Source organism: Euleptes europaea, chromosome 1, assembly GCF_029931775.1.
Source record: "Euleptes europaea isolate rEulEur1 chromosome 1, rEulEur1.hap1, whole genome shotgun sequence".
Classification (NCBI taxonomy): domain Eukaryota; kingdom Metazoa; phylum Chordata; class Lepidosauria; order Squamata; family Sphaerodactylidae; genus Euleptes; species Euleptes europaea.
Window position 1 is genome coordinate 75,350,378 of NC_079312.1, and position 22,156 is coordinate 75,372,533.

Consider the following 22,156-nt stretch of genomic DNA (forward strand, 5'->3'; position numbering starts at 1 on the left):
AGTAAAAATTAAGCGAGATCCCGCTTTTTGCTTATTGGGTATTCCAAATAGAGAATTGGATAAAGGTGATAGAGTCATATGTCAATATAGTTTCGCAGCAGCTAGGATTATAATTGCAAAAAAGTGGAAGCAAACGATTAAACCTTCAATTAGAGAATGGAGAGAAAAATTATGGTTGTATATGCGGATGGCCAAAATTACAGTATCCTTACATGGTAAAGATAGGGAGGAATTTAAAATTATGTGGTCAAAGGCCGCTGCATACTGGGATAAATCGGCAAAAACGGATTTTAAAAATATAGTTAACGAATTATAGTATAAGGTGATTTTAATTAATGTATAACAATGTGATTTTTTTTTTATTAGTCAACACACCCCATCGGAAGTCCATTGGTGATGGGCACTGTGGTGGGTGGTGGATTTTTTAAGTAGGGCGTAATATATATCTTTATATGTATAACCAATTATGTATAACAATATATGTAGAACAATATTAACAATATATGTTTTTATATGAACAGTGTAATAACAGAACTGTACGCTCTATGTAATTTTTTTTTTATTTTATTATTATGTATATATTTTTTTTTCTTTTTTTTGGATTTATTATAAAAATCAATAAAAAATTATAAAAAAAAAAAAAGAAAAAAGAAAATTGAATAAGAAAGGGGAAAATATAGTCAATTCTTACGGAATTTGTAATGAGTGAATATCTGTAATAAGAGAGACGAACTGAGGAAGAATTATAAAACATCTGTATTTTGACATGTTTGTTCATGTCTGCAGAAAGCAATAGGCATTGACATTCTAGGGGACAGGGAAGGTTGAATTTTACTAGGGTACTTTAGAAGAATGAAAGCTGCTTCAGGTACCTTGTTAGGGCTAGGCTCTGCTCATGCAATTGGTCCACAACAATGGAGCAATTCCCACCAAATTCATTGGAGTCTTGCTGGTGAATTTGTGAATTTGTGTTGGTGACTATTTTCTTAGTGTAATGGAACCATTAAAAAAACAATAAATCACACCACCTCCTGTATTTAAATTCCCTTAACTGGAAACAATACCCAGCAGAGTTCTATGGAAATAGTCCTGCTGTTCTTTAGTTTTACCTCTGCAACTGAATTTGAATAAGTACTGTTCATTGAAGATTTTCTCAAAAGAACCTGTATCAGAAAATTGCCAGATATCCAACATGTTCTTTAAAGGCCAGAAACTTGACTGCAGCCGAAAAACTACACAAAATATCGATTGGGGCAGCTACTGTAGGTCTGTCCAGGGATCCTCTTGCAGAAGGATACAGAGTCCCACGGTCCAGATATTTCTACTCAAAGTAGAATTTAGATCTCTGCTTTTCAAAATGGCTGCTGTCTTCCAGTGCCTGTTTCCTCTGAAAGATGTTGTGTGATCCACTGTGCACAGTTCATAAAGAAATCTGCTTCAGTCTGCACTCCATTGAGGATGTGATTTCCTTCTGGATACCACAGCAACCTGCAAGACAGAGTGGGAGGTATCTTTCATGATTTCCTCTAGGTTATGGTAGTATAAATCTTTGTCTCAGCATATTTATGAATCATTTCCCATCCACCCCTTCAGATGTAGAGTATTTTCCCTTCTACACATCAGCCTCGAAATCTTACTTGTAGGGATTTCATCCCCCACGTCATCTCAGGTGAAACCTCTGCATCATTCCTCAGTCAGTCAAGCGGCGCTGGGAAACCACGTCACTTCAGACTGCCTTTGTTTAGAGGGCTTAAACAAAGGAAAGGCTTCTTCCTCCCTGTACTCTATCTGCAACATTGTACCATTACAGTGTACAAGCTATTCTAATTGCTGACTTTGCCTGTTGCACTGAATTCTGCTGCTTTGGTTAGGATATAAATAAAAGACAGCTGGCTATACATGCCAGGTCTGCTTGTATCATACTGACTGCCTTGCCTCGCTCTTTCCGATTCCCACATCTGGTGACCGCGACGTGATTCAAATCCACCCGCTCCACTGGACCCACGCTTACCACGACTGGAAAAGGTTTACGAGTACTCTCAGCTCTTTGGCTCCCTCAGCTCTTCGGCTCCCTCAGCTTCGGCTCCCATTGGTAAGTATGGGTGAAACATTATCTTCAGAGCAGGTAAAGCATGCTGAAGAACTTCATCAATTGGTGAGACATAGCGGGGACTCAGTGTCGACAGCAGACCTTAAGGATCTCCTTCGGGAGATTGATTGTCAGTGTCCCTGGTACCCCCAGGAAGGCACTCTCAAACCAGGGGACTGGGAAAAAATAGGAAGGGACTTGAAGGGTGAGCCCCGTGCACCAGTGCACTATATTCTTGCCTGGCAAAAGGTTTATCGAGCTGTCTGCGCGTTGACCGCTGTGGACACCTCGCTCGTGAGATCTGCTACGGAGGTGATACCGCCCCCCTATCCAGCTCTCCTCCCTGCAGCCTCATCTTTGGCTCTCGTAGCCGCTTCGGCTCCCGTCCCTCCTTCGCCCATACCTCCTTCTCTCTTGCCCCTTTCTCCCGCTTGTCCACCGCCTCGATCAAAAGTGGCGTTGGCAGTCCAGGCTGCTCGCCGTGATGGCAGCCTGGATCTTTCCGAAGAGTGGGAGGGGGAACCCCCTGCTTTCTATCCCCTCACCCGGGGGGTGGACGAGCAGGGCGGTGCGGTCCTTCAGTGGGCTGCGCTGCCCTATAGTGTTTTAAGAGAACTGAACAAAGCCGTAAAGGAAAATGGTCTTCAGTCTACCTATTTTCAGGGTATGATTGAAGGGGTAAGTTCTGGGTATGCTATGCTGCCCCAAGACTGGAAAGATCTGATGCGTATGATCCTTAGCCCTTCTCAGTATGTCGTCTGGGACAGTGAGTTTCGTGCTGCGGCACAGCTCCTTGCCACTGCCGACGTCATTGCTGACCAAATTTATGGGACTGGGGCTTTCGCTGACTTGCAGGCACAAGCGCAACTTACTGATGCACATTTGGCCGCCACCAACGCCTGCATTCAGCGAGCACTCCGTAGAGTCCCTACCACAGGCACGCCCACTAAATCTTTTTCTGCCATCAAACAAGGTCCTCATGAGTCCTATGCAGGGTTCGTGGATTGCCTAAAAACCGCTATCTCCAGGCAGCTTGACAACGCCATTGCCCAAACTGAGCTGTTGGTAAAATTAGCCTATGAAAATGCCAATGGAGATTGCAAGAAAGTTTTGCAACAAATTGTTCACCGCCCAGGTTATACCCTTGCTGAAATGCTTCAGGCATGTGCTGATGTGGGGTCCAAAACCTATGAAATGAATCTTCTGGCCGCTGCCCTTAGAGGGAAGGGCGGAGCGCGCCCCCGCCCAACCGGGAACTGTTTTAATTGCCAAAAGCCCGGTCACTTTCGCAGTGAGTGCCGCGCCCCCGGTGGGGGAGCCTACCGAGGGGGCGATGCTACTGCTCCTGCTGCTGCTAAGAAGCGCAAACCCTCACAAAAATGCCCAAAATGCAACAAGGGCTACCATTGGGCCAATCAATGTCGCAACGCTGCTGGCCCTGCTGCGGTTCAGGGAAACTGAATCCCGGGCGTCACTCCAGCCCTGGTCCAAAGGAGTCACCTGGTTTTCGCCTCTATGTTGCACAAGCACTTCAACAAACCCTCCCTGGAGAGGTTGCCCTCGTTTCCATGCGTGCTGAGGCTCCTCCTGGCACATACCTGGCCTTACCTACCTGTGCAGCCCAGCAACAGGGGATCAATGTGCAGCCGGACAAGGTTGTGGTTCAGGACCATTTGCCTATCATTTGCTTAAAACAAAAAAGGGGGAGATGTAGGGATTTCATCCCCCACGTCATCTCGGGTGAAACCTCTGCATCATTCCTCAGTCAGTCAAGCGGCGCTGGGAAACCACGTCACTTCAGACTGCCTTTGTTTAGAGGGCTTAAACAAAGGAAAGGCTTCTTCCTCCCTGTACTCTATCTGCAACATTGTACCATTACAGTGTACAAGCTATTCTAATTGCTGACTTTGCCTGTTGCACTGAATTCTGCTGCTTTGGTTAGGATATAAATAAAAGACAGCTGGCTATACATGCCAGGTCTGCTTGTATCATACTGACTGCCTTGCCTCGCTCTTTCCGATTCCCACACTTACTGACTTGGAGAGGATCTGCAAAGAGGAGTGGGACAAAATACCTCCTGAGATGTGTGCAAACCTGGTGGCCACCAACAAGAAACGTCTGACCTCTGTAATTGGCAACAAGGGTTTTGCCACCAAGTACTAAGTCATCTTTTGCAAACGGATCAAATACTTATTTCACTCATTATAATGCACATCAATCTCTGACTTTTGTCTTCTGGGTTTCTGGGGTTTTTCCTGTTGTTATTCTGTCTTTCACAGCTACAATAGACCTACCATTAAAATTATGGACTGGTCATTTCTTCGTCAGAGGGCAAACGGGCAAATTCAGCAGGGGATCAAATACTTTCCCCCCTCACTGTAGCTAAAAATTATGAATAGAATTAAATTAAATTAGAATAAGGAGGATTTAGGTAATACATGGTTAAGAATAAATATATTATTAGATATGAAAATATACTGAAAACATAAAGTAATGTAATTCAAGGAAATTAAGTAAGCTCTATATAGAACGTATAATATAATGATTGTTCATTGTTTATGTTTAATTGTTTGTGTGTTTTTTTAGTTTAAAAACAAAACTTTACTACAGGAAAAAAACCTCAACTGATTCCACAAGGGCTGTCCTCTTTGCCTTTCCTCTGCTTTTTGACATTGGCTGGCTGTTCCTTTTCCCTTCCCTACTGTTTCTTGGATGGGCCCTTCTCCTTCCACTCTGTCTTCTATCTTTTGCAAAGAACCCTCTAACTCAAGTTCCAACCTCATCAGCAGTGAAAAATCAGTTTCTAACAGATGTAAGCAGGAACTCTTGTAAGTAGTCTTACTATCATTTACTGCGGAAGAGAGTGACTTGCCTATAGTCACCCGCTGAGCTTCATGGCCAAGTGGGGACTCAAAGTTAAATTATACAAGGACTGCACAGCCTTCATGCAGTTGTTCATAAAATGTTCAAACAAGTCTTCAATGTGACTTAAAACGTTCAAAGAGGTCTTTCTAATTTCTGCCATCTTGCTGCTGATTGCTATTTTTTGCCCGCATGCTGAAAGATTAAGGAAGGGTGTCTGCTTCCTTAAGTAAGGGACAGTATTTTAGTCATCCCCATGTTCCAGTGCTGAGTTAATAATGATGGCACAATTTAATGCAATGACACTTCCTCTCAAAACTGAATGCTCAGCATCCATGAGACTTTGATCAAATGTAGGGGGGAAGGATGGGTGGGGGATCAGAGCTGGAATGCATATGGAATGAGAAAGCTAGGGAGAAGATGGGAGGTATGTCTAAGCCTCAAGCCCAGTTAGTAACTCCAGCACACGAGGTGCTTGGCCAGGGTAGAAGTGGCTCCTTGCAATATGCTCTGGGAGAAAGAATGGCTCAGTCTCTGAGCAGGGGCCCCTGTTGAAATGAACCTTTCGATGCTGTCTTTTGTGTATTTGGGTCAGCAGAAAAGGCATGCAAGACTCACCTCACAGGAATGCCTCTGGCTTGCAGCACCCGATAATACTCCATAGCTTGGTACGGAGACACCCGTCGGTCCTTGGCACCCACACAGAGCAGCAAGGGTGTATACACCTATAGAAGAGGGAGTAGCCAGTGAGTAACACTATCCTATGCTGCTCTCCTGGCTTCTGAGATTTCAGCAAGTGTTTTCACGCATGTTAAATTCTGTTTGCAGCAAATTTTGCACTAATGCAGTATTGGTGTAATACACAAAGAGGAAATGCACAAAAATCACAACTCCAGTGATAAGACACTTGCACTATAGGCCTGTTTCAGCTGTCACAATTTGGCAATCCAACCATGCACCATGTTTATGCACAGATACCATTTGTAGTGAATAGGGCACTGCACATGTTTTCTATCTTCAACAAATGGAACTGGAAACCCAGATTTTTCAGAGTATGTGTACATGTGTACTGAAGCTGGAAAATACACCATTGCCTTATTCACACAAAATGCAATCAAGTGTATCTGGAGGAGGTGAGCTCCCCCTCTCTGGCAGTCTTCAAACAGCGGTTCGACGAACAGTTGTCAGGGATGCTCTAGGCTGATCCTGCATTGAGCAGGGGGTTGGACTAGATGGCCTGTATTGGCCCCTTCCAACTCTATGATTTTTTGTTTACAGGTAGCACTGTTAGGGTTCTGAGAGATTATTAATTAATACTGCTAACATTCAGAGGGATAGGATCGTAGTTATGGCTTATTGAAAGGTAAGGTTGAGTCACACACATGCACAAAAGAAAAAGTCGTTTGTTTCAGCAAAAACCAATCTTTACTAAATTAACTCAAGGGTAGGGTTCACTGGGAATAAAAACAAATAATCCTTTCTACATTGCTAAGTTTCCTAACCTTGCCAGAAGCCTCTGGCAGGTGCTAAGCTTACTCTTGAGTAGGCATTCTTAAAGGACAAGATTGCCTCTCCATCTTTCTAGGCTGGTATCGAAAAAAACTGAATACTGCTTTCGCTTCTACGCAAAGGAAAATACGAAAGCAGTAAAATGCAGATTGTTTGTGTACGTGACAAGCAAACACGTTTGCAATGGATACTCTGCTGACTACTTGATTAATTAACACATTACATCATTTCCTTGAACTGGTCAGTATCTATGCATTTAACATTAACCCTTGACTGTCTGACATGCAACAAAAGCTCGCCACTGAATACCCAACAAGCACACCGTCTCATTCCATGAGGCTGGATTGTGAAAAGTTTAACAGCTGAACAGGGGCTTCTCTGACTCCTACCTTTGCAGCATGAATGATGGGGGAGTGGAGCAGCATGGTCACCAGATCCTCCGCAGAGGGAATTCGCTCAAAGCAATATGGCAAACCCAGAGATGTGTAGCGCCTGTGGGAAGGTACAATTAGGTTCATGCCCTGATTTGTGACCTCTGCCATGGAACCAAAGAACACCCTTTCCTATGGCTCAGAGAGTGGCTAGTGTGGAAGATGTCAGAGAGAAAGACTGTAAACTGGAAAGTGAGAGAGATCATGTGAGGGAGGGCATCTTGGCCATCTTCTGGGCATGGAGTATGGGTCACTGGGAGTGTGTGGGGAGGTAGTTGTGAATTTCCTGCATTGTACAGGGGGTTGGACTAGATGACCCTGGTGGTCCCTTCCAACTCTATGATTCTATGACTGGGAAGACTGACTTGTGAACTGAGAGAGGATGAGGACAGGTAACACAGTAGAGAGATGGCGGTATGAAAGTGGCTTAAAAAGAGATGGGAACCGGCTTGCGACAGGTAAGAGGAGGTTCTTGGAAAAGGCAAATAAGTTCCTTACCAGTCAGGGATGTCGGAGGTCCCCAGCAGAGTGGCCATGTTGATGACAGGGCTTCTGACTGCACAGGCTTTGTACATATGTGGGTATCGACCAATCAGATGGCAACAGATGAAGCCCCCGTGGGAGCCTCCCAGCAACGCAATTCTATTTGGGTCCAAGGGCTCTGACTGCAGCGCCAACTCCACTGCCAGCTGCGATGGCAGAACAGAGCTAGAGGTAGACACGTTCGCAGAGAATGTTGCAAACCCAGACCAATGCAGTCCGTGGGAGTTGGCCAGTAGTACCCCACAGACTGTAACACTGCACAGCATACTCAGTTAGCTTTTGCTGCCTGAGCCTGCTCCTGGCCCAGGAAATGAATCCAGCCAAGGCTTTTAGAGTGAGGAATGCAGTTCTCAAACTCCCTGTCCAATCACACAACATAGATTAGCTGCTCACATTCATGCTTCTCCCCTCCCAGGGAGTTCAATTAAAAATTGCCTATGCACATGTGGAAAACAACTTCTTGAGGGCTGCGAATGGATTGTGGTGTTTTGCCCCACCAAGCATCTCCTTCCCATGCTGCCCTGGGTAGGTCCAAGGCAGGGTTCCAAGGCACAGCGTGGAATTGGGGTGGGGGGATAGGGATGTAGTGAGGGGATGGTCTCAATATGAGCAGGTCTATTCCAGATATGCTCTGCAACAGCCAAATCTGTGGCAACCGTTTCCCGTCCCCACCCAAAGCTTGCCTGCCATTATAAAAAGGACACACTGATATGCAGCGCGATATTTGTTAATTAGGTCCCCTGATTTAGCAATGCTCAGCCTTGTGCTTTCATTTGCACTTGGCCCACCCTGCAGAGAATGAAAAAGAAGGAAAGGAGGCTGACCTGAGTGTCTTCCACATCTTGCACCCCAACGTGAGAGATCAGAGAGTCAATGCTGGCCTGGCCAAAGCCCAGGGAGCCCCTGTAATTCACTGCTTAGAAAAAAAAGCAAAGCAAGAGACTGAGGAGGGACACAGCCTCAATAGTCTTCTACAGCTTTTTCACTCCCAAGGCTGCCCCCTAGAACCTCCCTCCTCCCCCTTTCCACTAATCCATGAATAAATAAAATGGTGTCGTAAACCTGTAGCACTGGAAACAAATATGGGAATATGAAAATGTTATACATGAAGTCTAGGTCTAAGGTGTCATTTTATTTCTTACAGCATAATAACTTCGTAGTGCTGATTATGTTGTTATTCTGGAAGATTTTTTGTGATTATGTTATTTGTTTCCTTCCGCTTGTGTTTTCGGTGAATAAATCTATCTGTTCTTTCAAGCCTCAGGGTAATGCTCTAAAACGAACTCCTTCATAGGGAGTCAGCTGATTTTCTATTGGAGCAAACTGCTACAGCCAGAAAGTAGGCTCCAAATAGGAAAATGGGCAAGGGGAGAGGGTAGAGGAGATGGGGCTTCTTGAAAGGGTGGCAGGGAGTGGAACACTTTTACACCCTCAGGCTTTTAGATCCACCTAAGCACAATTTTCTCCATCCCCCAGGCACCTACAGCTGGAAAATTCCACAAGGAATCTCTGCTAATCTAGTTTCAGAAGGTAGTTGTGTTGTGTGTGTGTGTGTGTAAAGTGCCGTCAAGTTGCAGCCAACTTATGGCAACCCCTTTTGGGGTTTTCATGGCAAGAGACTAACAGAGGTGGGTTGCCAGTGCCTTCCTCTGCACAGCAACCCTGGTATTCCTTGGTGGTCTCCCATCCAAATTCTAACCAGGGCTGACCCTGCTTAGCTTCTGAGATCTGACGAGATCAGGCTAGCCTGGGCCATCCAGGTCAGCTGTGTTGGCCTGCAGTAAAACAGATTCGAGTCTAGTAGCACTTTAGAGACCAACACGAGTTTCGGGGTATGAGCTTTTGAGAGCCAAAGCTCCATTCATCAGACACGAGTAGAAATGGAGATCAGAGTCTTTTTATTCAAATCAGAAGGTGGGAGGGATGTGGTAAAGAAGGCTTGTAAAGGGTGCAAAGGTGCAGTGCATGCTGTAATCAACTTGATTAGAGCAGAGGGGAAACGTTTGAGGGCAAAAATTAGTATCTGTAATGAGACATGGGGGACTGGGATCTGGGAGACTCAGGTTTGAACTCACCCACTCTGCTGTGGAAGCTCACTGGGAAACTTTGGGCCAACCACACTCGCTTATTTTGAGTGCTGTGGTTTTTACCTTCAGATTTATACCCATTTATTCTTTTATGTAGGGAATGACCTGTTCGTCCAATGTACAGAGTGGAAGATTACTGCTGACATTTAATGGCATATATAACACTGGAAGATGAACTAGTGAATAAACCTGAGATGGTATGGCTTGTGTTGTTAGGTATGGTTAATCTAGTTGTTAGGTTCAGTTAATCTTACCACACTCTCTCAACCTTACCTACCTCAGTCTAAGGTCTGCTAGTCTAGTCTGATCTGTTTCTTCCTTCTGCCATATAGGCAAAGGCAATTTCACTCTTCTTCTGTCGTGTTGCATAGCTAACTAACAGAGGTATTTCTCAGGCAGAAGCAGAAAGAATTAACTGGATCAAAAGAAAGGCTATTTTACCGAGCATTGTGCAAATGATGAAACCTTCCAAGCCTACTAAAGTTCTAGCAGAAGATAAGAGTTAGGAGAGCCCAGAATACTCTCTGGACTCACATGATAATCCTCCTGCACAAAAGACTCTCCCTTTCCAGTGTTCGAATTCTAAGGGGAGGCAGATGGGGGCTATCTCCTTGCTTTCTGTGACATCTCTCAGCTACTAAGGGAGGGGACATAATTTGGCCATGATTCTTTAATGGCCCCCCAATCTCTTCCTTCTTAATTAAAACACTGCCCTTTCCCCATCAATTACATCATGTGAATGGAGACATTGCAGCTGCTTCTCACTGTCTCTGTGTTAGCCCAGCAGAGTGCATGCACCGATGATCTGGATGCGCCCTCAGAGGTAAAGGGCTCCTCTGCACTCACCCATGAGCACTGCAAAACCCAGCCGGCAGAGACATGCCATGGTTGGACGCCAACAGGCCTCAAAGACTGCATGAGGGCCACCTGGAATGAGAATGGCAGCCGTACAGAAAAGGGCTTCTGGAAAAGAGTGCTGAGAAGGCCAGGCAACACAATTCTGTCTATCATCCCCTTCCCCATCAGGAGCTGAGATCTGTAAGTTTTACAGCGACCCAAAGTGCAGATTAAACATTTTTGGACACAAAACTATTCTGGATATAACTGCCACCTTAAGAAAAATGATAATGGAACGATGGCCATCTAGAAAAGAAGCAGAGGTCTAGTGGACGGGGAAAGGAAAGTGGTTTATTCAGACTAAAGGAGAGCTGTCACTCACCATGCGGAGAAACAATAAGTGGGAGGCCCTTTCCTCCTTGTTGGCTTCCTTGTTGTGGTCTCAGCAATAGTGCTTCAAACGCTTGGTCTGCTGCAAAGAAGGCCACACAGATTAGCTGCAGATCACCAAGACCCAGCTGTCACTTCCCTGGGGAAGTCAACAGCACTATGTGAACATAAGAACATAAGAAAGGCCCTGCTGGATCAGACCAAGGCCCATCAAGTCCAGCAGTCTGTTCACACAGTGGCCAACCAGGTGCCTCTAGGAAGCCATAAACAAGACGACTGCAGCAGCACCATCCTGCCTGTGTTCCACCGCACCCAAAATAATAGGCATGCTCCTCTGATACTAGAGAGAATAGGTATGCAGCATGACTAGTATCCATTCTAACCAATAGCCATGAATACCCCTTTCCTCCATAAATATGTCCACTCCCCTCTTAAAGCCCTCCAAGCTGGCAGCCCATCACCACATCCCGGGGCAGGGAGTTCCACAATTTAACTATGCGTTGTGTGAAAAAATACTTCCTTTTATCTGTTTTGAATTTCTCACCCTCCAGCTTTAGCAGATGATCCCGTGTTCTAGTATTATGGGAGAGGGAGAAAAACCTCTCCCTGTCAACTCTCTCCAAACCATGCATAATTTTATAGACCTCTATCATGTCTCCCCTCAGCAGCCTTCTTTCCAAGCTAAACAGCCCTAAGCGTCTTAACCACTCCCCATAGGACAGTTGCTCTAGTCCCCTAATCATTTTGGTTGCTCTTTTCTGCACCTTCTCAAGCTCTGTAATATCCTTTTTTAGGTGTGGTAACCAGAACTGTACACAGTATTCCAAGTGTGGTCTCACCATAGATTTGTACAAGGGCAGTATGATATCAGCAGTTTTATTCTCTATTCCTCGTCTAATTATAGCCAGCATGGAATTTGCCTTTTTTACAGCAGCCGCACACTGGGTTGACATCTTCATTGAGCTATCCACCCCACCCCCCAAGATCCCTTTCTTGGTCTGTCGTGTGTATGTGAAGTTGGGATTTTTTGCCCCAATATGCATCACTTTACACTTACTCACACTGAATCTCATTTGCCATTTTAATGCCCATTCTTCCAGTATGTAGAGATCCTTCTGGAACTCTTCACAGTCCGATTTTGTTTTAACCACCCTAAATAATGTGGTGCCATCTGTAAACTTGGCTAGTTGTATTCATGACTACTTGTAAAAATGATGCATACCTGTGTATGAATGTGCTTCATGCCTGCCCAAGCACAGCCTGCCTGCAGCTACTCATAAGAACATAAGAAAGGCCATGGTGGATTAGACCAAGGCCCATCAAGTCCAGCAGTCTGTTCACACAGTGGCCAACCAGGTGCCTCGAGGAAGCCCACAAACAAGATGACTGCAGCAGCATTATCCTGCCTGTGTTTCACAGCACCTAATACCATAGGCATGCTCATCTGATCCTGGAGAGAACAGGTATGCATCATTTTTACAAGTAGCCATGAATACCCCTCTCCTCCATGAACATGTCCACTCCCCTCTTAAAGCCTTCCAAGTTGGCAGCCATCACCACATCCTGGGGCAAGGAGTTCCACAATTTAACTATGCGTTGTGTGAAGAAATACTTCCTTTTATCTGTTTTCAATCTCTCACCTTACAGCTTCAGCAGGTGACCCCGTGTTCTAGTATTATGATGGGGGGGAAGCTTCTCCCTGTCCACTCTCTCCATACCATACATAATTTTATACTCCTCGGGGTCCCTGCTACCAGAGAAAGTGGGATTTTCTCCTGGGTTATATGGGGCCAGACTAAGACATTTAGCTCCTGAAGTAGAAAATCAAAATCCCAACTCTTTTCCATCTGGTAAAAGAGGACAACAATTCAGTAGCTGAAAATCAGCTATCCTTTAATAGTAACCTCAAAATCTCTGCTTTGATAGTTAATGCATGCCATCTGATGATATTATGCCTATGGAAATTGGATCCAGCTATAAACTAACTACCAGCAGCCTCAGCACCTCACTAGAAGTGTGAAATGTAGCATCAAAAGTTTCTCCATTTTTTTCCAGCCCTAAATGATGATACTAGATGAGAAAAGTCATATACACCAGCCTCTCTCCTTTCAGTGAAATGCCAAGTCCTTCCCATTTGTCTTCTGTAACAGGAGGATCATACTGAGGTTCTGATCCAGAAATCTAAGCCCATCAAGTTCTTTCTGTGACATTCCAGTATCCCCATTTGAGTATTTTCTATGATTCTGGCACCCAGAATAAGGTGTACTGCCCCTCTCAACTATTTCTGAGCCAGAATCAGGCTTATCTTTAACCTGTATAGAAATAATAAAAGGTGGAATTTCCCTATGCTTTAGCTATCCTCATCAGCCAGGCTGTGCCCCGATACCTATTCATTCAACTAATTGCAAAATACTCAATAAATTCCAGTCAACCTAGTGAGTGGATTATGGGCTGGCTAGGGTCTTCGTGCTCCTACTCCTTACTGTATGGGATGCCTTCCTCAGTCACAGGCGGCTGCACTGTGAGGATTTTCCATTCCAAATCTGGTAGTGCGGAGGTTTCCACCACACTCTTCCATTGCAGTTCCAGCTTATTCCCTGCAGGGGGAAGCACACCCACCTTCTACAAAGCAGATAAACAATATTCTGTTACAGGAAGCAACAGGCAGCGATGTTGCACACAGACCTCTTAAATGGCCTATCTTGGAGAACAAGGCACGAGTTTGTGCTCCAGGGTTTCTTTTTGGTGGCTGCAAACCACAAGGACATTTGCTCAGTGGCTTTTTCTCTGTCTTTAACAAGCTTGAATTCAGAGGACACAGTTATTTCTGTGGAGGAATCCTGGTGCTTGGGCTGAGATTTCTGAAGGCATAGCCTACGTAGGGTTTCCAGGTCCCTCTTGGCTACCGGTGGGAGGTTTGTTGGGCAGAGCGTGAGGAGGGGAGGGTTTGGGGAGGGGAGGGACTTCAATGCCATAGAGTCCAACTGCCAAAGAGGCGATTTTCTCCAGGTGAATTGATCTCTATCGGCTGGAGATCAGTTGTAATAGCAGGAGATCTCCAGCTAGTACCTGGAGGCTGGCAACCCTAAGCTTACACGACTTCTGAAGCCTAAATGATTTCTGAAGGCATAGCCTAAATAATTTTTTACTTATTCAGTCTTTGCGTACAGTGCATAAACAAAGCCAATGAACCGTACTAAAGAGAATGTCTGAATTATATCTTCTGGCTAGCATCTTCCTATAGGATCTATCTAGAAAGAGGACAGACGCCTGAACACAATAGACAAGAATACAGCAGTTATGATAGGGCATCACCAACCCCTGTTGACTGTATAAAGTTTCAGAAAGGGAGACAGTGGACTACTTCTTTGGATTTGCAGGCTGCTTATTCAGCTGCCAGAGAAGCTTCTTACCAAGCTTGGAGGGCAATTGGGTGATGAACAGCTGACCACCAACATATCCTGCTCAATGCCCAGCAGAGTCCAGCTCCCCTCTGGAGTGCCTAGGATCGATCAACAAAAATAAAGACTTATACAGACTGCCAGGGAATGCAACTGAATTTTTAGCCTTCGTACAATAGTCTAACACATGTCAAAGTTCATAATATTTGCATGTAATTGGGAGAGGGGGGGTAGCCTAGCTGTGGAGGGGAAAACAGCATTTCTTTTGTTTGCTTCCTTAAATGAATAGGATGCTCTACTCCAGAAGGGGGAAAACAAATAACTTACTAAAGGGATAAAGACTGAAAAAGCAAGTGGAGAGGGAAGCTGGTAAACCGCTACCTTCCATGTGAAGGTCAGATGAGATGCTCCATGCTGCCGTAACATAGTAATGCAGGGCCTGCCCAGTGGTTTCCCAGCCAGCCATTTGTATTTAAGGAAAAGTGTCTTTTGACGAATCAAGTGATGGAGGGCCAGTAGTGTCACCTCCATCCACAGACCGACTTTCTTGAGAGCCAACACACAGGCAAAGGGCTTTAAGCTCCTCCTCCCCATGAAGAATAGCAAACAGTGGTTTAGTCAGAGGTCTCCTTTTAGGAACCTCATCTGCTCACTCCCATTTGTTTGTGTCTTGGCTTGCACATGGGAACACACTGAATATGTCAAAGCCCCAAAAGGGTGGAGTGATGTCTTTCTAAACCCCTATTGCTGCGGACACAGGGAATTGTATATGCAAGAGCTATTTGCCTGTGCCTTGAGCAGGGGACCCCAAAGTGATGTCCGGGCCGTGGACTCTATGACACCCACTAGCACCTTTCTTGGTGCCTGTTTTAGACAGCAGTGGGGCCAGGTGGGGCTTTTAGTCTGCAGGGCTTTTGAATGGCTGCGCAGATTTTTTAAAAGTTGCTTCAGCAGCAACTGCCACCACAGCACAAGCATCTAAGCTGTGAGTAGTCCATAAAATATTTTAACATGATTATTTAAAAAGGCATTCTGCCTGTTTCTGCTTGAAATGTTGAAAAGTTACTATTAGTGTTATGCATGATTGCAGTCATTTTGTGGTTGGCTCCACCTCCTCTGGCAGCCATTTTGTAGCTGTGACACAGAAGAGGAAGACCTAGGAACTGGTGGCTAGATGGAAAGCTCCTTCGCTGCTATTTTCCTGTTTTTTTCTCATTTAAAAATCAAATGTTCACCATTCATACAGGAAATACTTGCATGATCACATTTTACGCTATAGTCACTATAGCCTGGATATGCTTATCAGGAGGAATAACAGTATTGTCGAAGGCTTTCATGGTCAGAGTTCATCGGTTCTAGTAGGTTATCCGGGTTGTATGACTGTGGTCTTGGTATTTTCTTTCCTGACGTTTCGCCGACAGCTGTGGCAGGCATCTTCAGAGGAGTAACACTGAAGGACAGTGTCTCTCAGTGTCAAGTGTGTAAGAAGAGTAATATATAGTCAGAAGGGGGTTGGGTTTGAGCTGAGTCATTGTCCTGCAAAGTATTAAAGGTAATGTGCTAATCATTGTCCTGAAGATAATGTGCTAATGACGGTGTGGTATGTTAATGTGGAACCATTGTATCCTGAAGTGATCTGTTAACATGTGGAATCCAAAGCTAATCCGCATGGTTATTGTGGACTGTAGTCTTTGTTAGTCTGGAGGTTTTCAGGACAGGAACCCAAGCCTTATTCATTCTTAAACTCTCTTCTTTTCTGTTAAAGTTGTGCTGATGTTTATGAATTTCAATGGCTTCTCAGTGCAATCTGACAAAATAGTTGGTAGAATTGTCCAGTATTTCAGTGTCTTGGAATAAGACCCTGTGTCCTGTTTGGGTCAGTCCATGTTCAGCCACTGCTGATTTCTCAGGTTGGCCAAGTCTGCAGTATTTTTCATGTTCTTTTATCAGCAGCATACAAACAAGGATAACAATTCTACCAACTATTTTGTCAGATTGCACAGAGAAGTCATTGAAATTCATAAACAGCAGCACTACTTTATCAGAAGAGAGTTTAAGAATGAATAGGGCTTGGCTTCCTGTCCTGAAAACCTCCAGACTAACAGACTACAGTCCACACTAGCCATGCGGATTAGCTTTGGATTCCTCATGTTAACAGATCACTTCAGGATACAATGGTTCCACATTAACATACCACAACCTCATTAGCACATTATCTTGATACTTACAGGACAATGATTAGCACATTACCTTTAATACTTTGCAGGACAATGACTCAGCTCAAACCCAACCCTCTTCTGACTATATATTACTCTTCCTACACTCTTGACACTGAGAGACACTGTCCTTCAGTGTTACTCCTCTGAAGATGCCTGCCACAGCTGTGGGCGAAACGTCAGGAAAGAAAATACCAAGACCGCGGTCATACAACCCGGATAACCTACTAGAACCGAGGAATAACTGTTTTCCCAGATACAAATTATGGCATATCCAGTACTAGGAATATGCACTATTCACACAGCAGAAGCATAATATTTACAGACGCTTGAACTCTGTTCAGCAAATTGGTTGCAGCTGTAATTTTATTGTGCTAATAATAGAAAGTCTGCAAAAGCCAAAAGTAATGGGCTTGTCCCATTTGAGTGGGGATAAAAGTACACAACTTGCTCCTCAAAAGACTTACTGACCATCACATCCTGGCAAAATATTATGTAAAGACAAAGCCAGCCAGTTCTGGAGAAATCTGAGATTCTTGTAGCAGCTGCTTGCACAGTGGACTGCGGTGCTCTAGCATTAAGATTCCAGTTTCACTACACTGGCCTAGAGAAAGGGCTTCTCCTCAGGTGGGGGAACTGAGCCCAGCACAGGTTAACCCCTGATTGCTAATAGGGCCTGTCAGCAGAGAGTGCTCTGCAGAATGTAGCAAGCCCAATGGCATGCAGAAGGTCCCAGGTTCAGCCCCCAGCATCTCTAGTTAGAAGGTCTAGGCAGGTAGGTGATGTGAAAGACCTCTGCCTGAGACCCTGGAGAGCCGCTGCTGGTCTGAGTAGACAATACTGACTTTGATGGATCAAGGGTCTGACTCAGTATAAGGCAACTTCGTGTGTTCCATGGAAGGAAAACCCAATGTGGACACACGGCTAGGCGATGTTTGAAAGGTCTCCTATATCAGCCTTGCCCAGCAGAGAGAGTTCTATGAAATGGGTGAAAGCGCTAGATATGGGAGTCCTTCTGACTACTGTATCTGTTCCTGGGAATGGGGCTCAGGAGCCACAGTGTAGCTCCTTCAGTCTACGGCCTGAGATAGGATTGTACCTGCTGTAATACATTTCACGCTCCCCAGTCTGGTATCCACCACCAGCAGTTCCTGCAACAGAATGTAATGAAAGATCAGGGAAGCTGCTGCTGCTGCTGGGCTACAGAAACCCACCCAGTAATTACCATGTGGGCACCCGTCCCCTTCACATTATCTCTGGTGATGGAAAGTATACCTAGAGGTAACTGGATTGCAACCCAAGCCCCTACCCGTTCAGTCCCATCCCCCCACCCCAGTAATTTAGGCGGTGGCCTCCTTCCAGGACTCTTTGCTCCCTCTTCTTCTAAGCTCTTTCAGGTTCAGTACATGAAGCTCATCTTCACCAACCGTGAATAAGGTTTAGCACTCACACTTTTGAGAGCCCATATGGTATAGTGGCTGGGGGTATTAAAAGGACAAAGGACGCCCAAGTTCAAATCCTTGTTCACCAATGAAGCTCACCGATGAACAAGTGTCACTGTCTCCCAAGCTAACCTACCATGGATTGCCATGCACCCAAAATGCTGAGCTTAATTCCTTAGAAGAACTAAAGAGCCCCCATGTAGTGCAGTGGTTAGAGTGCTGGGCTAGCATCTGGGAGACTCAGGTTTGAATCCCCACCCGCCTGTGGAAGCTCACTGGGAAACCTTGGGCCAGTCACACTCTCTCAGCCTTACCTACCTCACAGGGCTGCGGTGAGGATAAAATGCAGGAAGAGGAAAATGATTTATGCTGCCCTGGACTCCTTGGAAGAAAGATGGGATTAAAATGTACTGTTTTTAAAAGTGTGTGCATGTATTTGGGGGATATCATGTAAATAAATGCATCAGTCCTCTTCTTCTATGGGTAACAGTTTTGCATCTATACCACACAGAGCTAGATGTTTTGCTGCACTCTTCTCTTTTGTGCTTTCTCCATGATATCAATTTCCAGCATCCCCACAGATATGCAGTCCATATGTTGGCCCTCTTCCTTAATGTCCCAGACCTTCTCTGCCCTTGAACATACCTTCCTACTCCTCTGTGGAGTACTCAGCAGGACTCGGCGGCTGTCTGTGGCCCAGCAGAGCAGGGGCAGTGCCCCTGAATAAATCCCCCAGAAACCTTAAAGGAAGAAGACAAGCCCAATGAAGAGCTTTGATACAGCTCGGGTTAAAACAAAACACGGACAAAGGCAGAAGCTTCAAGTGAAACTTTGGAAAGAGGGAACAAGTAGGCGAAGCTAGCATGTGGAAATATGGCATATAGGCATATTTCTGACTCTTGAGGCACCCCATTCTCAAGTTTAAAAAGAAAACACTGAGGCTTTTTTGTGTTTTAGGCAGCAAGAGCTACGTGGCAGAAAGAAGCAGAAGGGGCCATGTGCTTAAATTGGGTGGGATGACAGGGTGATCAGATATAGCAAGCCAGATATGGCATTTTCAGTTGCTGAAATTGGGACTTACCCGCTGTGGCAGTCCTGACCACATCCACTACTGTGGACGTGAGCTTGGTTCGCCAGTTGAGCTAGGCAGGAGAGAAGATCAAACAGAGACACAGTTTGGCAACACAAGGAATGGAAGGCATCATGCTTCAAGCTGGATCCCAAGGATCAGGTTTCTGTGCACCTCTTGAGCAGCTGATTACAAAACTAATCTACCACGCAACCCCTCTGTATCAAGGCAATCTGAATTCCTGGGAAAGATTATACGTTTGCAGCGAGAACTACATCCATTTCGTAAGTGTGCCATTTTTATCTTTTGCATCATATTTCAAGGTCATGTCAAACATCGCTCTTCTGCTCTCTGAATCCTTTTTTTGCTTTCGCTGCAGAGCTCTTGTTTCACAGCCCCCCAGCTGTATGCCTCCACCAACTCTTCAGTTTGGTTCTTTCACACTCACCATCTGCAGCTTGAAGCACTGGTGATGAGGCCCAAACACTGGCCCCTCTAAGTACAGCAGGTGGGTTCCATCAGGGCTCAGCCGGGGAGAAGAGACGGCCTGGCGGTCTGAAGACAGCAGCTCTGCAACCACCATCATTATTACGTGGCATCAAGGAAGAGGCAAAGCCCTATCTGTGTGGATTTATGGATGCCCAACTCATGACACGCCCTGACCTGGATGGCCCAGGCTAGCCTGATCTCGTCAGATCTCAGACGTTAAGCAGGGTCAGCCCTGGTTAGTATTTGGATGGGAGACCACCAAGGAATACCAGGGTTGCTGTGCAGAGGAAGGCACTGGCAAACCACCTCTGTTAGTCTCTTGACATGAAAACCTAAAAGGGGTTGCCATAAGTCGGCTGCGACTTGACGGCACTTTACACACACACACCTCATGACACAACTATTTAATCTCCCAAACTGCCCCAAATCTCCCAGGAGGTAAAATTACCACCACATGAATGGTAAACAACTGAATCCATCTTCTGAGAAGTCCCCACAGCCACCCTTTTAGGGTGTCTTCTGACAACATATTTCCTCGCTCACATTTTGGAAATACAAAGCATAAGGAGCAATGAAACGGCTGCAGAACGATACACAGCTGCTTTACAATGCCAAATAGATTTGAACCATTTGAGCCTGTGGGGAGACACATTAGAATGCCACATGTTTCCAAGCAGTTCCTGGCTTCTTCCCAAAATGCAAATAGGAAAAAAAACTAATATCAGAAAGGGCAGAATGCCATGGGCTGAAGAATACCACTCAGAATGGTGTTCCTATGGTTTTTACAATTGCACTGAAGGGGGAATCTGGCAGGAATGCCTTCTTCTTCCTCTGCAGCACTATGCCAGGAAAAGCTGTACCTTCTAAAATTCTCCCCTCTGAAATGACTTACCACAGCTGCTTCCAGAGACTTCCAAGTGAAATAGGGCTGACCTACAGCAGGGAGAGGGCAATGGTAAGGAGCGACCCAAATGAAATGTTTTCTTCCAACCCCCAACCTCATTCTACGTCAGCTGTGGGATGATACGGATATATTACCACCACGGGACCAAATATCTGCATTTTGCACTTAATGGATAGTGAGAATCTGGAGCTTCATTACTTGCTTTCCTTCACATTCTGTTTTAAGGAAGTCCTTTATATTAATTATATCATCTTCTATGGACAAAGCTACCTTAGGGTGCCTATGGATTCTCCTCCTTTGGTGCTTTCTCAAGGAAAGAATGGTCTCGTTTTCTGCTTTAGGCCTCTTCCTGATGGCAGTGGGTGGGTGCACCAGTGACCCGTAAAGTCCCTCCCAAGTCTATGAGCCTCATTTCAGCTGGATCTGAGAGCCAGTGTGGTATAGTGGTTAGACTAGGATCAGGGAAAACGAGATGCAAACCCCCACTCTACCATGAAATGCTTGCTGGTGGCCTTGAGCCGGTTATACACTCCACCAAACCTACCTCACAGGGTTGTGAGGATACAACTGAAGAGAACTATGTAAGATGCTTTAGGTCCCCATTGGGGGAAAAGGTGGGGCATAAATCAAGTAAACAAATATAAGAATAAACGGATTTCAGAAACTATCACAAAGACCATTGACTTGTGCAGGATTAGGGTAGGAAAGGCGCTGATGAATTCTGATGTTTAGATTTACAAAGGGACAGGCTCAATTTTTTTGCATTATTTCCCCAGAAGCCTCTGGGGTTATCTGAAATCTGACTTGCATCTACCAACATGAAATCCTACATAGATGCAAGTCTACGACACTTTCTGGTCTCTCTATCTCTCTTTTTAAGTGAATACTTTAATTAATATCCAGGATCTGCAGATTCATCAGCCTACCCCCACATTTTTTTTATTAAGTGGGGGTGGTCATGTGGAAAGAAGCCTTTTTTCCCTTTTCTAGAAAATGAGTGTCAATACAACTTTTTTATGCACTGTGTTTGTTTTCTGTGCTGAATTATGTCCAGAGGTGCTGAGTCCGTCCAGCATTCCCCTGTACCGTACCCTGGTCTCCATCTTAGGAAAGTTACAAACAAAACAAACAAATGTTACAAACAAAATGTTTCCATTATGCCCTAAACAGCTTTTTCTCTTTATACCCCCACCCTTTTTTCTTCACTTAACCTGATGAAGCTTGTGTGAACTATTTTATGACATTTTGATTGATCCCCCCCCAATCTCTTTGAAGTTCAGGCTTTTCCTTTCATGCTGCCTGGCAGCTGAATGAAAATGTCCATGACCCTCTGAATTTGTCCTGAGGCAGTAGCTGGTTCTGGCACAGCTAATCACAAAGCAGGATCCAAAGTCATTCACAGTCATGAACCAACGAGACCATGCTTACCACTGCACCAGCATGTCAGCCCAACCTATCTCACAGGGTTGTTGTGAGGATAAAATAGAGGAGATATGAACGATGTAAACCAGTTTAGCGAACAATGTAAGCCAGTTTAGGTCCCCTTGAGGAGAAAGGTGGGGTGTAAATGAAGCAAATAAATAAATACCTTCTGTTGGAGCAAGCTTTCAATCCCAGTCTGAAGGGCTCATGCCACCAACCAACAAATAAAATACCGTTGTCGTTGGGGGACCACAGGGCCTGGACAGGGAAGCGAAACCATAATATGAGCCAGTGGCACCTCCGTATATTGTCTAATGGGTTATGATCTACCCTCATACCCCACATAATATCACTGATGCTGATCAGATCCTTCAACAATGGCCAGACCCACCCTGAAGCCTTTTACTGGGACCTCATCCTGCATAGGATGGCTAGACAAGGCAGCAACTTCTCAAGTGCTGTGTA

At 45.1% G+C, this 22,156-nt stretch overlaps 1 protein-coding gene across 1 annotated transcript in view; it reads right to left on the reverse strand.

Moving 5' to 3' along the window:
* Positions 1 to 1,337: 1,337 nt before the first annotated feature.
* LOC130475492 (acylamino-acid-releasing enzyme-like) overlaps positions 1,338 to 22,156 on the reverse strand; it is a 29,901-nt gene continuing 9,082 nt past the window's right edge. Inside the window, 15 exon segments of the mRNA XM_056847285.1 lie at positions 1,338 to 1,488; positions 5,570 to 5,676; positions 6,850 to 6,952; positions 7,390 to 7,580; positions 8,259 to 8,347; positions 10,368 to 10,448; positions 10,741 to 10,830; positions 13,232 to 13,370; positions 14,162 to 14,250; positions 17,465 to 17,516; positions 18,453 to 18,547; positions 18,889 to 18,949; positions 19,325 to 19,446; positions 20,258 to 20,298; positions 21,858 to 21,949. Of these exon segments, the coding sequence (XP_056703263.1) occupies positions 1,338 to 1,488; positions 5,570 to 5,676; positions 6,850 to 6,952; positions 7,390 to 7,580; positions 8,259 to 8,347; positions 10,368 to 10,448; positions 10,741 to 10,830; positions 13,232 to 13,370; positions 14,162 to 14,250; positions 17,465 to 17,516; positions 18,453 to 18,547; positions 18,889 to 18,949; positions 19,325 to 19,446; positions 20,258 to 20,298; positions 21,858 to 21,949 (1,503 nt within the window).